We start from the raw sequence: 16,094 nt of genomic DNA, 5'->3' as shown, positions 1-16,094 counted from the left end.
AATTTTAAAAAAAGGATATGTATGTATTTTTAAGTAGGCATTGTTTATAGGCTGTAATTATTTTTTTCATTTGCAGTATGGATCTGCTGAGAAACATGGTTAAATTAGTGCTAGTATCAGCTGTCATTCAGAAAGGTAATAAATAATTTAGAAAGTTAAAATGAGTTACAAATAATGACATTAAAATTGATGACGTTTAAATTAAAATGTATCTCGTTAGAATAAAAGACCCTTCGCGTCATTTAGTTTAGACAGACAAACAATGATATCTCACATCATATAATATCATGCGATATATTTCTCTAAATTTAGAAACGTCAGGATTTATTATATCCTACTAATAATAATAACTCCGTATTGTTTCCACATTGTCGTTCACGTGAACCTATCGTGTCCGGCAGCACGTGAACGCAGCACGAGTAGCAACACATTCCCAGCGCCACACAGCAGAGCCCAGACTGGGAATGTGGCTCAGCCAAGTCCACGAGAGCGCCGTACCTGGTTAAACTGGTCGAGCACGGTGACAACCATCGGTAAAGTCAGCCGCCAGACACGGAGAGAAACGAGTGGGGTCGTTGTTCACTGGAGGAAGGAAAGAAACAGCATTTAAAGTGAGTTTAAAAGAGCAAGTGAGAGGATTTAATAAGTGGACACGAGACACTTGAAGTGGGACCGCGGCAGATGTAAGATGACATCGATGAAGGAGCATTAAACTGCAGGGGATGTTAAGAGAAATGATAAAAAAAACAATATAAGGAGTGATTTTATAGCCGAGAGGAATGGCTTGATTTGTCACCCCGGCAGAGCGGCGGGACCACACTGTCAGAGGCACTCATGTTTCTGTGGAAGAGAAAGAAAGTTTGCTGCGCTTCTTTCGGATACGAGTCTACTTTATAAGACGAGTTTTTTTTGTTTTGTTTTTTTTGCTGCTGTGACTGTTTTTCATCCCAGCGGCAGAGCTCGACTGTTTCTGTGTCGGCTCATAACTGTTCATAATGTCCAAACCCGTGCTAAAGAAAAACCACTGGACCTCCAGGGTGAATGAGACCTCCGTCTCTAAAGATGCCCGTGGTGACTTGAATGTGCAACTGCGCGGCGGCGCGGAGAACGGGGAGTTCGCCTACATCGGGCGAGTTGAAGAGGATGTCGTGGTTTACCAAAGTGGAAAATTAAATGAAGGGGAACTACTGCTGGAAGTGGAGAACCTCTCCATTTCGGGATTACCCTTGTACGACATACACACCGTGATAAAGAACTGCAAAGGTCCCGTCAGGTTGAAAACTGTCAGGCAAGGTAAGCACCACACGCCAAAGTCCATTCAAACTTCAGGCATTTTTCCTGACAGGAGTTAGAGCCTTTAGTCGAAAAAGAAAGAAGCTTTCCTCAATGTACAATTCATGTTAAAAGTTGACCAGAAGCGAAACTTTAAGTTAACTTAGAAAAGTTCTGCGACTTATCCTCATATTGATAAAATAAAGTTCTGCCAGGTGAAATATTACTTTACCGAAGTGCGTGCACCTGTCCACGAGCAAGGCCACGTTAAATGGACACATTTTTGAATGGCGTTTGGCGTGCACTTTTTTTCCCCCCTACTATGCTAGATAAAATACCACCTGCCTGGTCCAGGTGGATGGAAACAATACAGGTTCACACTTATTGTTTACCAAGCTTCACCCTGTCATTCAGTTTCCTTTCCAACCCAATGATATGAATCAAATGTTAAGAAAACATTCATAATAACATGTCAGTTAGATAACAGACCTTTTTATGGAGAACAATATTCAACACCTGGAATAATCATTACAGGTCTGACTCATCTAATTACTTAATTTTAAGTATATTTTACCTAATTAGGGTAAATATTGACTTCATGTAGGAAGATCAGGCAGTACCATTAGATATTATATACAACAAAATGAGGTCAGTTTACCCTCAATTTGCATTTAATCAAAGAGTTGTCTAATAAACAAGCAGATAATATGCAAAGTTTGAGTTGGCCTGCGTGTTGTCAGGGCTGTACAGTGTCTGTTGACTCTTCAAACAGGCTAGACTGGCAACACTTCTCTAGCACCTAACAAGAATGTGAACATAAGGCACTAAACATCAGGCCGGTGTGGCTGGTCTGGCTTGTTCATGGTCAGCTTGACTCAGTGGGGCTGGGCCTGTTTGACACTGAGCTACTCTGACAGGCTCCCAGCATGGCAAAGCAGACTGCTGAAGGGATGCTCCGAGCCAGCCTGGGACACACTAACTTCCTGCAGAGACAAGACAAAAAGAGCAGCAACTCTTCCAAGGACAATTTCACATATTTATAACCTGTGAACGCCGGCAGCGATATTGGCTGGGCCTGTTCAGAAGTGACGCTAGGCTTAAAAAAAAAAATTCAATCTATGTGAAGTGAAGGAGAAAACCTTCAACTGAACATGTACATTTACTGTTTGCAATGGGGAGCATCTGGGCTAATGGAAAACATGGTTTACCGTCCCAGAGGCCACCAATGTCTTGACCCTGATTTATTTTGTTTACAATAGAGGAGGTTTTTATTCTAAACAAACCCTTTCTACTCTCTGAAGGTTTGTTAACCAGTCACCCACTGTAGTCCTTGTATGGAATAAAATGCCGCCTCACTATCAGATAGTTTGAATTTTTGAACTTTGAAAGAGCTCAACTGGAGCACACAGGTGTTTTCACTCGTTGGCTAATTAGACATATTTAGGTCAGAGATGGGCGGAGCTATGCTGGTGATTGTGTGATGTCACCAAACTCAATAAGCACAGGTGTCGGTGCTAAAATTAACGACAGCCCTGATGTTCATGCTCCCACACTGTCATCGTTAACGTTCTCCTGCTGCGACGGGTCAAAATGTCTCCTGTCAAAATGGCCTACGTACAAATGAGAATGATAAGAATGTAAGCAGCAACAATACAGACAAACATACAAACTCCCACACAGTCCTGAGAAGAGGTCCAGTCAGGCACAATAAGTGAAAACACCAGTGCAGTTGAATCGTAGGGGTCGTCAGGGTCTTCAATTGGGTTTGAATGTGCTGGTTTTCGCTTTGGGTTTTCAGAATATCGGTGTTTGTCTCTCACTTGTGTTAAGTATTGTTTACTGGTTTCCCGGTGATTTTTTGAGTCGTGGTGGGTGCTGCGGGTAGCTCGCCTTCTCCCACTCAGTAACTGCAGGGGTAGTGTTTTCTGATAAAACTTTTGCTGCAGGAGAAAACAAATCGCAGTGCCAAGTGGTGGACTTTTTTTTTTTTTTTTTTCTCAAAGTTTGCCTGTCATTGAGTGCTAGATATAAAAACCTGTCTTCAAACTTTCTCAATGTGGAGCATGTGAAATGAAAACTCACCTGGTTACTTTATTTGGAGCTTATGTAAATGTATATCCAAGGCAATCACCAGTGTGAATTCAGAATTTAAGAACTCCTATACCATCAGTCAGTGTTGACGATGCGCCCCTCCCCCTCTTTCTGCAGTTTGTGACGACTTTAGACAATAAGAGGAAACTCGCTTTTCACTTTGAGCCAATCAGAAGCCTCAGCCCCTCATTTTTCCAGGGCCCATCTGGGGATGTTGGGTGTCATCACCGTACGATGTCACATGATCAGATTCCATTTAACATTTTTAATAATTCATGCTGTCTGGGAATTTCCCTCCCTAATCAACCTTAATTGGGAAAATATGCTTGGCAACAAGGGCCATCTGTAAAATCTAAATGACCTAATTTTACCCAGAGCTTGTGCCATTTTCTCACTTTAATCAAGTGAGATGTGTGGAGAGGTACTGCTGCAGCGTCTTGGCTCACTGATATTCACAAAGCACTTGCTGCTGTTTGCTGCCAACCGTATTAAAAAGACGCGCTGAAAAGTCTTAGCTCTGGACCTTCTGTACTCCATTCAGACCGCACACACATACACACACAGACGGGGGTATTTCTAGTCTGGGACGATAAAAGACTCTAGCCAGTTCTGCTGCAGATTGTAATGTTTGCTTTGGGTATGAGTGAAAAAGTACCACACATATTTACTGCAGAACACACACCCTGTGCACTGCTGCTGAGCCCAAGCCACGAGCAGTCCACTTCTCTGTGCATCGATCGGACAGCAGCCATGGGAAAATAACTGGATTATGTAATTAAACTCTATTACCATGCATACAAACACAGGCAAGCACTCTCACGCCTCAACCTTTCAAACAACCCTTTCCTAATGCAGTGTAAAAGTTAATACTCAGAGAGAGAGATCTCAGTGTAAACACTGTTTGTAAACAAAAAGTCACATTAGGTAAGATTTGTCAATCTGATAAAACTCCTTTATGGATAATCTTCATAAGTAGATGACCTACTGCTCCACATATGCAGCACGGTCACTGGATAACACGCACTAACACATGCTTTCAAACACAAAATCACAACAGAGAGGTTTCAGATTGAGAGCAGATTAGTGTCAGGCTCTTTCTGATGTTAGTACACATGTTGGGTGTGTTAATAATCCGGGGAATAATCTATGATAGTTTGTGTGTTTTTGTGCTGTATTTTTTATGTGGGTAGAAAGATGAGGACTATAACAGTTTAAGTTTGAGATTGGATTTGAAATGCTGGACAGGAATCTCTGGGACCTGATGGAAGAGAGAAGGTGGATTCCTTTAAGTCTTAATGAAATTCGTCCTGTAATCTAGCAGCTCATGGTAGCATTTGATGCTTTAAAGAGCATTGGTATAGTCCATATGGATTTAAAGCCTGACAATATAATGCTGATCAACCACAAAGATCAGCCATTTAAAATCAAGCTTATTGACTTTGGTCTGGCCAGACATGTGAGCAAAGTGCGCATCGGAACAATGATGCAGCCTTCTTCATTTCGGGCTCCAATGGTGACCTTAGGCCTCCCTCTGACTGAAGCAGTTGATGTGTGGGGAGTGGGATGCATTATGGCATTCTTGTATTTTGGTAGGGAGCTTTTCCCTAAACAATGTTCATATCATTTGATTAGATCTATAGTGCACCTGCTGGGTCAGCCTGAAGACAACTTGTTAATTGAGTATACACCTGGGCATATTTCAGCCTGAATGACGACCCCAACAGTCCAGGGTATAGGCTGAAGTCACCAGATTTCACAGAGGTGACAGGTATCCAAACCCAGTTAATTTTCACGTTTTTCTGGAGGATGCAGTACGGACATACCCAGCCAAAAAAAGCGATATTGACTATGACGATTGGATGGCATTCCTAAGCCTCCTTATGTCAACTTGATCTGGATCCTGAAAGGAGACTTACTCCCTTTTAAATAACCCTTTTCTGTCAATGTTTCACCTGAAAAATAAGATGGACACCAGCTCATATCCAGATGAACCAAAGTCAGATGAGCTGGATACAGAGAAGGAGAAGAACAAGATTCTCAAGCACGATCTGGACGAGATCTATACTTCACACTGCAAGATCAGCCAGAGGTATGAAACAGATGCCATCATGGTGATACAGCAGGTTGACACCCTTCAGCATGAGATCCACAAATTGAGGGCTGAGCAGGAAGCCCTCCGTCAAAAGATGGCGGAAGAGATCACTATCCTGCAGCAAAATGCCTTTGAGAAGGAGAAAATTTTTGGGAGAGAGCTGGACGAGCTGAAAACTCGGCTCAGTGTTTAGATCTCACTCAATCTGAAGCTCTCCACTGAGCTCAAGGCTGAGGGAGAGGCTGCCCAAAAAATCACCGGCCGTGATGACAACTGTGAGGATGAGCGCAGCAAGCAGCAGGAATCTATGCCTAATGCAAAGCCCCCTTGAACCAACAAAAGAGGCTGAAGTTCCAGAGGAAATGCCATGTGAACAGCAGGAGACCATCAGTCCTGCACCGGCCCTCGAATCCCAGAAAGCGGTTGCAGGAAATCTTCCACAGAGGACAGCAGAACCACCTTCTGTCTGGAAGAGAGTCTGTCACTTTCTGGGGTTGAGGAAACCAAAGAGGTGGAAGAAGAAGAAGTTTTTTGTTCAGATATTGTTATATTAGATATATTTTGTATTGAAGTTTTTGTAGTTGTACAGTTGTTGGTTGGAACCTGGGGCATTTTTAAGTCTGTCTTATCTCGATTTAGGCTGACATTACAGAAATACGTCTCCTAAAATGATTAGCTACATTACAACCAGTTCATTAGCAATAAAAACTGATTAAAACATGAAATTATGACGTAGAATGTCTCAGAATCTTACATATACCTTCAAATGTATAGCTGTGGTATTCTGTAGTGGGGTTGTAGCTTCTAGCTACAGTAAAGAAATATAGCTATGCACTGCTGTGGACAGGGTCAGTAGAAAAATATATTTTGTCACACGATAATATCTGTAAGTGTACACCATATTAAGAATATTTTCATTGCTTAGCCTTGCTGTCAGACAACCTTTCAATTTGGTGCTAACTTTAGAACTTCCAGCAGCCGATCGACCATCAGGTTGAGGAGAATTTTAATATTTAGATCATGGTGATCAATAAGGCAGAGTCTAATTCAAATCAAAACTATGCTTCTATTTTTCACTTCCAGATGAAGTGAAAGTACTGATGGCAGCCTTTTGTTGCTCTGACTCAACCCATTTCATTTAGTAATATGCTTCATTACAGACTAACTACAACTAACTGACTACAGACAGCCTAATTACCCAGATGGTTTGTTCTCCACTTCAGCTTCAATCATGTTAACACAGGGATGAAATCTTGGGAAGATTGAAAAAGTGACACACAGGACAGACGCACACAATCCCTCAGAAATCATTTACGTCCATGTCCTATTCTGAGTAAACAAAAAAATAAATAAAGAAAAACGATGAGGTTTCATTCCTATGCCAGCACTGCAAAAAAACACAACAAAGGCAATTGTCCCATCTAAATAATTTATTATTTATGGCCTGCTAGGATTGTCAGATACTGTATGGCTGGAAGATTTGGCTTTGATTTGGTTGATTTGGTTATGCACCTGTAGATGTGACACAAAATATTACTTTGTGAATGATCTGGTGAAAGAGAAGAGTGACACGTTTTAAACCTAAATGTTAACAGACGTTGCATTACTCATAATAAGTCATGTTTAGAATGAACATGAGGTGAAGATCTGTATCAAATTCATGCAAGTTTAACATGTTCCATAAAATGTATTCTGTTATCTGACTTCAGAAAGGCAGAATTGGTTTTCACGCACACACGCACACACATACCGAACACTAGAAATTTGAATCCTCTTCACATAAAACTGCCTCTCTCCCAGGCCAATCAGAAATCAAAGAACTACAGCTTCTGAGGAGTATATTTCTCTCCGAGCTGCGTCATATCACAGAGCTGCTGTGATGAACGAGCTATACTAGCTATAAATGTCTGGAAGCAGAAAATATTCTCCCTTTCATATGGCGGTGCGTGTTGCTAACTAGGACCCTCCTGCTGAAATTTACAACGCTGCGTTACTGCATGAACTCCAAGCTCTGTCTGTATGTGTGAGCGTTTCTGGCAGGGATTGCATATGGAAGTGTTTATTTCCTTTCTCTCAGCAGGAAGTTGGACACCCCTCCTCGCCCCAACCGTTCTTCCACCTTTATATTCTCTGACAGCGATGGAGCGACTTCACTTCCTCCCTCATAGTCTGGCTTTAGGAAAGATCTCTGGCTTCAATTTGAGGGTGTGTGTTTACATCTATGCAAGAGTGTGTGGGTATGAGAGAGCGAGATAGAAGTTACGTGTGTACAGTATAAGCACCTCTTCTCCTTTGAGCTGAATTGGTGTCCATGTGTGTCGATGCGGAGCTGAAGCTCTGCATTTAAATACAGTGGAGGGACACGGTTACCAGCTAAATAGACCATGAAATGCTGTCTTACTGCCGTCTTTTCTCTTGTTTGCCGAAGAGTCGTATTTCTTTTCCAATTAGCTCAAGTGTAGGCTGTTGTATTGAGTGTGAATGGGAATTGGTCACACTTGGCACTTGCTGTTACACACTCTGTTACAGGACGAGAAAGGCCAACTAATTTACGATAGTGAGTTTAGTAGCGCTTGGGTGGCAGATCCCTCTCCCTTCCTCTGGAGACTGCTCTTATCCAGTCTTAAAGTATATACATGCACAGTGGAGGAGTGTATATTTCTCAGTAATACCTGAAGACTTAAGAGACAGAGTCCTGAATACCAAGAAACACCAGGCCCAAAGAGGAACAGTTTGTTAGACATGACATTATGAATCCACGGTTTTCTTTTGAGACATGTTCAGTCAAAACCTAAAGCAGTCCTAAGAAAATCTGTCAGGACTCCGTTCTCTAGTGGTCAGTTCATGAGGATTTGTAGCACAGTCATTTCACCATGCTTTTCCCCTTCATCTGTCAAAAATTGAAATGCTGAGCTCCTTATGACTGTCAAGACACCCATGAAAATTAAAACCCAAAGCTTAATATAAGACTGCTGTGGCTCACTATCCAAGGTAACTGTTAACCTATCCCAAGCATAGGATGACTTGACAGATCTACTCAAAAGGCCTTCACCTATTCCGACTCTGTCAATCCGACCGGTTAGGATAATCCCCCATCTGGGAGGTCCGATGATGCTCAGCATTAGTGAAATTTACCTCCAATCTCTGAGCAAGTGAACTTATTAATCAAACGGTTTGTTTTGGACCATTAAGATCGTGAAAATATGAATGACAATATGAATGTTGCTTAAAAAAGGAACTCAACAACAAATTTGAACAAGTGTCCATTAAAACAGAAGTTGCTTCCCCTTTTTTCCAGAGAAAATTCGGTATTTTTTTTCTCTAGACCACCTAGCCCCTCGAGTACCACTACTTTTTTTGCAGGTAGTAGTTTACAGTATTGGTCAGTGTTATAGAGTTCCTAGCACTCATACACTTTCTGTGACTGTCACTCTACATTGCCTGCTAACCTAAACTAGCAGTTGAAACAGCGTTGAAACAACATCTGGGTTTGAATGCATTTTTTGAATTTTTAAAGGGGGTGTGTTCAAGCTAAGACAGGGTGATAAGTTGCTGCTTAAATTTCAGGCTATAGCACCAAGAGACTTTCAGCTTTACAGCATTACGCCTGTTCTTCAGACAAAAAAAATGACAGTACCGCAAAAAACCTTTTCAACAGTAAATGCAACAAAATCAGCAGCTGAGTTTCTAAGCAATGTACCAAGACACCAACCTGTAATCACTTCACAGTCTCTCTGTCAGCCTTTCACTGAAAAGTCAATGTTTGAGAGTAGGCAGACCTGTTCTGTTTCAGGATTGGGATCATATGCAACCCTGCATACCTGTGTGTGCATGTATCTGTAACCGTTTGTGCATGTGTGCCAGACAGTCTGACAAGTCTGTTAAAGTCTGATGAGATGCGGTTAGGCCTGCAGCTGGCACGGCAACGATGCAAAGTGATGGGATTGGTAGTGACTGTGGGCATTATTAATACAGCAGAGGCTACACTCAGTAGTTAAGTGGATGTGCCCGAGAAAAATGTTGCTTGTCTCTTGAAAAGTTGAGAGTTTTATAAATAATTTTTCTCTTTCTTAATTCAGCGGGGACTCAACTTCTGCACAAAGGACCATAGTTAAGTGCTTGTGTTCTTGTAACTCCACTCCTGTTTCTGTAACATGGCACAGCAGCACGACTTCTTGAGATACAAGCTAGTAACGAGACGTGCTTACATGGTGTTAATTTGTTGTCATTAATGCTAATCGTCACTTTACCTTATCTTATCTAACTGTGGCCGCACGAAGAAAATCTATACTTTATCTCTCAGGCTCCTTCAGATATAAATGCTATAAATTCTTCCTCAGTCTGCTTCCTTTCTTTTCTTTACCCTTAATTACGTTCTGGTTGAGGCCTTGGGGTCTGTTTACACAAATCCCGGTAATGTGAAGTCTTTGGGAAGCTTACTCATGCACATTCATGTGCACACGCAGACAAAACAATGGAGTATCTGCAGGTTTAGAGAATAGTCTAGCCCTGATTAATAGGATTTAGGCACAAGTCTGTCGGTTTGTCCATGCCAGAGAGCACACACGCACACACACGGGGCCCAAACTCCCAGGGTCCTCATGCAGTGGCAATTACAGCGCACACAACAATGCCTCGCCACACTGATCCACACTGCCTTCTTCCACCTCCTCCTCATCCTTTCTCACTCTATTCATCATGTCTGCTCTCTTTATCTCGACCCTCTCAAGTCTACATCCATTGTCTCCACGCTCATTGTCGTCTAAATATGGGAATTGTGACGGCTCCTATTATCAGGCAGCCCATTCTGACTGAGTCCCCCGCCCTGTCCTTTTCCTGCTTAAGTCTCCGAATGAAAAGAAGCATCCAACAGGTCACTTCACAGCAGTTACGGATGACAGTGTGTGGCAAAGTATTGAAGACAGCTTTATGTGGGTGGCAGTCTGTGAAGGGAGAGTGTGTGGGATTCTGGGTAAAAATACAGACATATGTGTTGGAGTATCTCTTAGTAAACCTACAGTGGTGATGTTTCAAGAGATATTTTACCAATTGATGCATGTAATCCGTGAGGAACTATTTATTTTATAATAACATAAAGACTGGAAGTGGGAGAAAATGACCAGCCTGAATCTGTCCAACAGCAACAAGATCCAGCAAAGAGAATTTGAACTAATTTACACACTATATCTAATTCTGTACAAAAACTGAAGCATAAAATTGTTAAAATTTGCAGTTTTACTAGAGATTCCAGAAAGTCACTGCTCATGGCCAATTGTCATTTTCACAGATTTTGTATGAAAGTGTAAAAATTTGAAACCATTCCTTTGATCTCTAATGTTTTTGCGATCTTTTTACGGTGGTGGAGCATGTGAATAAACTGTGAGAACACTGTTAAAAAGGTGCCTGCGGTTCTCCCATCTGGAAATATCAGTCTGTGTGAGAGTGACCAGCACTGAACCAGCTTTGATTGAGAAAGCATGTGTGTGCTCTGCGGTTAGCTGGAAGCCTTCAGGACACCAAATGTCTTTGGTAATCTCCTGTGATGACAGGGGAGTTACAGTTATGTCATCAGCGTCGCAGGTGGCCTCCCCGGTGCTGATGGGTGTTCAGTAATAACTTGTTAGCAGCTAAAGGCCAAGTGACACTATCAACTATCTGATATCTCTGTGACAGACTGCATGGCCCTGTGTGACGACTGTACATTGGCTATGTGTCCCCAAAAGCTGGGCACTCCTTGCATGACTCAATCACCACAGACCCCTCAGTATAAGCTGGGGACCCCACACAAAAGAATCTTTACCTTTTGTGTGGGTTCTGAAATGGAGCTCGAGACGGATGAGTGGTGTCTGCTCACACGTGGCAAAAAAGAACCAAAGAAGGGAGCCCGATGCCAAAGTGGGAGTAGAGCATAGTTATACACATTACTTAATGTTCATGCTGCATAAAATCTGTTCATTTTATAGGGCAGTTTTTTGTTTTCAGTTTCATCATGAAAACCTTTGGCTGCTGTTGTTAAATCTTCTGGCTCCATTAAATATGATGAGCCCAGAGTTGGTTCAGATTTTGGCACCTTGTCTCCTCAATTTTGGTAAATAGAGGCCAAACACTAAGAATGGAGGCAGAACTAATACTTTATTAGCACCTCTGTTTGAGACAGACCATGTGGGCCAAATGTGATTGAGGTCTAGGGAATTCTTCACATCCCGTGGTCATATTAACTGGGATTGGGCACCGAACAATATAATGTTTCTGAAAGTTGAAATGATGCAAGTTATTTTCAAGTGGTTGCAAACAGTGGCAGCACCGTGGCAGCAGCACAAAGTTACACCGTTTGCGAGTCTGATAGTGGAACATAAAGGTCAGATTGCGTATGACCACTTAAAGGTCACTACGCATACTGTATGAAAACTACAATAGAGAGACTTTGTTCTTACTGTTCACAGACAGAGGCAGTCCATACATTCATCATTCACTGTGCAGGCTTCATCAAACCAATACAGAGTGGGAAATGTGAAGAATCTTAATTAGACAAGCAGAGACTAATTAGCAAAGACAGGAAAAGGATTGAGTCTTAATTAAGAGGTCACTGGTGTCCATCTTCTCCCTTCACTGTTGGCGTCAATCACAGACGTTCATGTCTAGTCTCTTGAAGTGCCGTCTGTTTATGTGACTTCTATGTGTCAGTGTCAGCAGCTCACCCACCCTGTCCTGTTTTCTATCAAAGCTGGTAAATATGCCTGACTCAATTCTAATCTGTTTCATAGCACTCTTCCTGTAGGGCTTCAAAGTTTAGTTGAGGTGTTCTTCTGAAATATATTTTAGGATGTATTTTAAACGCAGTATGTTGCCTGTCTCACTCTGATCTTATATGGACTTGACACCATGAAACGCTGATCTTACTGACTTTAATTGCTGCCCTACGCTGCTGTGAACAAATGTTATGAGACAGACAAGCTTGGCTTTATACTCAAGTTTTAATATTTGGAGTAGAAGCACCCTTTCCTCACATAAATTGTAAAGTCGTAAACAAATTCCAAAGCCGCCCACTCTGGACTTTGTACTTTCAATTAAATTAAAACAGAGGCCTCGCAAAAAATGTGAAAGTATATTACAAAGCGCCCATTCAGAGAGGCTATACTATCAAACTGGGGCTGCTGTGTTTGTTTTTTTTCTAACCACATTGCAGGCACAACATGGGGGGGAAAAAGATACAGTGGCGCAGGCTTATGCACCGCACGTCACCTCTGGTAGTGGCCACTGTGACGAGCCTAATCTAATGTATGGAAGCGATGCCAAACAGACGGATTATGACTTGACACAGACCATCCTGGCCTTATCATCATGCCTGTATTTTCAGTTCACCCAATGACTGTTGCCAGTCTGATGGAGATGGAGGTCTCTGTGAAGCTGAGGTTTACCACACTCAGCATGCTGTTGATGCTGTCTGTAAGGCGTTTATGTGGGCATTGTGTGATTTTTATGTGTGTGTTGGGTCAAATGAGGAGTATTGTGTGGACTGGGTTTGTAGTTAATGTCACCTGATAATGATTCACATTCACTCACAGCTCCAGACGTCAGATGTAAAGTCCATAAACACATAAGCTTATTGCATGCACATATTTTGAAGTTTTCATTCAGGGGTATTATCTTTATCTTTCACTCACTCTTTGTCCCTCACACACACATGCACACACCACTGTTTCACCGCACTCTCTACTGTTCAGGAATGCTCTGTTTACATAGCTGGTGCTGGCCCAGATCAGTATTTTATTCTCTCAGGTGTCTGCTGTGTGTCACTGACAGTTATTTTATAGGCCCCCACTATGGTGCGTAGTCCAGCAAATGCTGCTGCACCTCGCCTAAAACTCTCCGATGTCTGCTGGATTTATAGGGGAAGGACACAATGGCCCGGGGACTCAAGGTTAGTTTAGCACAATCATTGAAACGCACTTCAGGATTAATGTCAATTATTTTTGGAGGGAACCTGGTGGAAAAGTCGTCGGCTGCGTTGGGGGGGAAAAAAAGTCTTGAATTTTCCATCTGGTCTGAAATGTTGCCACTGTGATGAATGCATATAATCAGACTTTTTCAGAGGTCTTTGGTGCTAGTCTATTCAACTGTGACTCGTATAGAAAGCCCATCAAATCAGATTGTGTGCTCTGAATGAGGGCCACGCTGATTGTTGAACACAATTCGTCCGTCTACCTGCTCGGGGAATTCTCTCATCTGGCTAACTGCATCGATGTAAAAGCAAAGTGCAACATCAGCACGCCTTTTATATGATCTCTCTTTCTCAGACCTCCACCCTCCCCACCGCGCTCTCCCTCTTTGATGTTCGCACTCAATGCACCTTGCCATCAAATGACAGTTCCTTTACAGGCGATGCATTGCACCAATCTGTTCAAAGGAAATCACCTATTTTCTTAAAAACTCATCTGCGCAAATAGGCAGAAGATTGCTGCCAAACAGAGACATCCCTCCATGACCCAAAGCTCGACTGGGCTCCAGAGCTCATAAATTAGACAAGAAATCTAATTTCCCTGTGGGGCTCTTAGGATCCGAGTGCTCGCAGACACACTGTTTCTTTTCAGGGGCGCTTGATTTCTATTCTTCTTGATGTAAATGGGCTGATAAGGGGACGCTAGGAACTGGATTGTGGCCTAGTTGCTTGCTGAGTCACTGTGGACCAGTAGTACTCCCTTTCTGTCACACTGACTCTGTTTTTTTTTTGTTGTTGTTTTTTTTAGCAGTGCACATGACAGGCCCGTTTGGAGTTGTGTCCTTGCGGTCTTCCAGCAGGGAGTTTATTACAAGTGTTGAATTGTGTCTTGTGGGTCACAGAAAGCACCACACACTTTGGAACAATGTTATCACAGAAAAACAGCTGGAGTGGGAATGACTGAGATAAGCAGAGTCATTTTCAGCATTGTCACATGTTACTGAGCTCTGCCGTTGAGTTCTCGTCTCTTTTCGTTGTTGTTGAGCTTCCCTCCAGATTCATTTCCACTATCTCCGACTCTCTCCCACTCTAATTCCTGTATGTCACTTCCTCAATCATGACGTCGCCTTTGTCCACCATGCCCCACCATGTTCTTGCCACTCTTGACATTTCCTGCCCCGCAGGGCAGAGTTTGGGACAGTTTGGCACGAGAGTGCATTTTCATTTTCACTGTTTAAATAAAAACAAGCTCAGATTCAATGAGCGTCTATAAAACCTGCCAACGTCTGACGCTGCTGATCACAGGGTCATCATCCGAAACCTGACTCATGCCAGCCGTTTGTTTGAAGATAATAAAATGAGGCGAGTCATAGATTTGTTTAGTTTATTATTCATGTTCACCCCCTCCCCCCTTCTCCCTTCTCCACCATTAAACCACAATGAGTCTCATTGGTCAATATCTGGCTCATCTGCTCAGAGCATTTAAAGGCACAGTTAAAACTACTGAACGCCAAGAGTTTTCATTCTCCCTGCGTCACCACTGTGAAGTTATCAGCGTCCCTGAAGTCCAATTGCGGCTGATATTGATATTTGGGAGCTGGGAAATGAATGGGGACTAGAAAAAAAAGGCGCTTCTTTGAACTCCAGAATTTGCCCGATGATGTCAGATTTTTTAGATTTCTTCGGTATCATTAATCCAGTGGTAGTTTTTTGTACATCAATGCTTACATTGCACATTGCTTGGAACTGCTAATAGCTAATTGAGCATACTTTTAAAGGTGCCAGTTTGCCAAAAGGTAAACAAATATAAGCCAAAAAATTTGACTCATGTTGTAGTCCACTCTAATCTTAAACATTATATGTTTACACCCAAATTATGGGACCTGTGATTAATTATCTCAAATAGTAAAGAATCTGTTTATTAATTTTACCATTTTATTGCCAACATTGTTACCAAGGCTCTGAATATCCCATCGACACAGTTCTTATATTCCAGGTACACTGACCCTCTCCTCTATCAATTCATCCAGATATTTGCCCAACCCTCCTCGAAGAATCTGAGTTCATACATTTTTAATTTTGTCTTTCAACGTCTTGTCTCCTTTTTTTTTGTTTCTCAGAGTGTAAAGAGTAAAAAAGTAAGACTACAGTGTGAGGACTCCAGCCGTGCTGCCAGTGTGTGAGTTTAATAGCTCCCTGTGGCTGTAACCGCTTCATTGTCTTTTTGGTAGGAATGGTTGGAATCCTATACAGCCAGTCTGGCCTGTTTTGATGTTTATCATCTAACGTCTCTGGTTTGCTTGGTTTGTCAGTGTTAGGCACTCTATGAGTTGCTTACAATGGAAGTGGACACACACAAGTGGGAGAATTTCTGGTTTGAGTTCAGTTTTCTTGAAACCGATGTATTGTAACAGCCATAGGAGCACACAGACATTCTGTAGGGTTAAACGGCATTTCTTAATTCATCAGTGTGGACTTGTTTACTACTTAACAGGGATAAAATCTCCAAGCAGTTCCCTGAATCTGTTTTCAGGCAGGTTAATGAGGCAGTTACCGATTAATTACCCGAGAGGAGTCATGTCATCAGTTTGTCCTTTCCGTTCCTGTGTATGGGTGTGTGTGTGTGTGTGTGTGTGTGTGTGTGTGTGTGTGTGTATACACCTGTTCTCATTGCTGATCCAGTCGGACAGGTTGGAGTGA

The 16,094-nt window shown here is 42.3% G+C and overlaps 1 protein-coding gene across 11 annotated transcripts in view; it reads left to right on the top strand.

The window, feature by feature from the left end:
- Positions 1–412: 412 nt before the first annotated feature.
- magi1b (membrane associated guanylate kinase, WW and PDZ domain containing 1b) overlaps positions 413–16,094 on the top strand; it is a 130,585-nt gene continuing 114,903 nt past the window's right edge. For 5 of the 11 annotated variants that reach the window (XM_027279784.1, XM_019274384.2, XM_027279783.1 and 2 more), the window contains exon 1: positions 416–1,293. In XM_027279784.1, coding sequence (XP_027135585.1) covers positions 996–1,293 — 298 coding nt within the window. In that variant the 5' untranslated portion in view covers positions 416–995. Of the gene's footprint in view, positions 1,294–16,094 lie in introns of all 11 variants that reach the window. The other 6 variants (XM_027279788.1, XM_019274391.2, XM_027279789.1 and 3 more) reach the window with 3 other exon arrangements.

The sequence above is a fragment of the Larimichthys crocea genome, chromosome VI (assembly GCF_000972845.2).
Source record: "Larimichthys crocea isolate SSNF chromosome VI, L_crocea_2.0, whole genome shotgun sequence".
Taxonomy (NCBI): domain Eukaryota; kingdom Metazoa; phylum Chordata; class Actinopteri; family Sciaenidae; genus Larimichthys; species Larimichthys crocea.
This window is presented reverse-complemented; position numbering and strand designations above follow the sequence as displayed.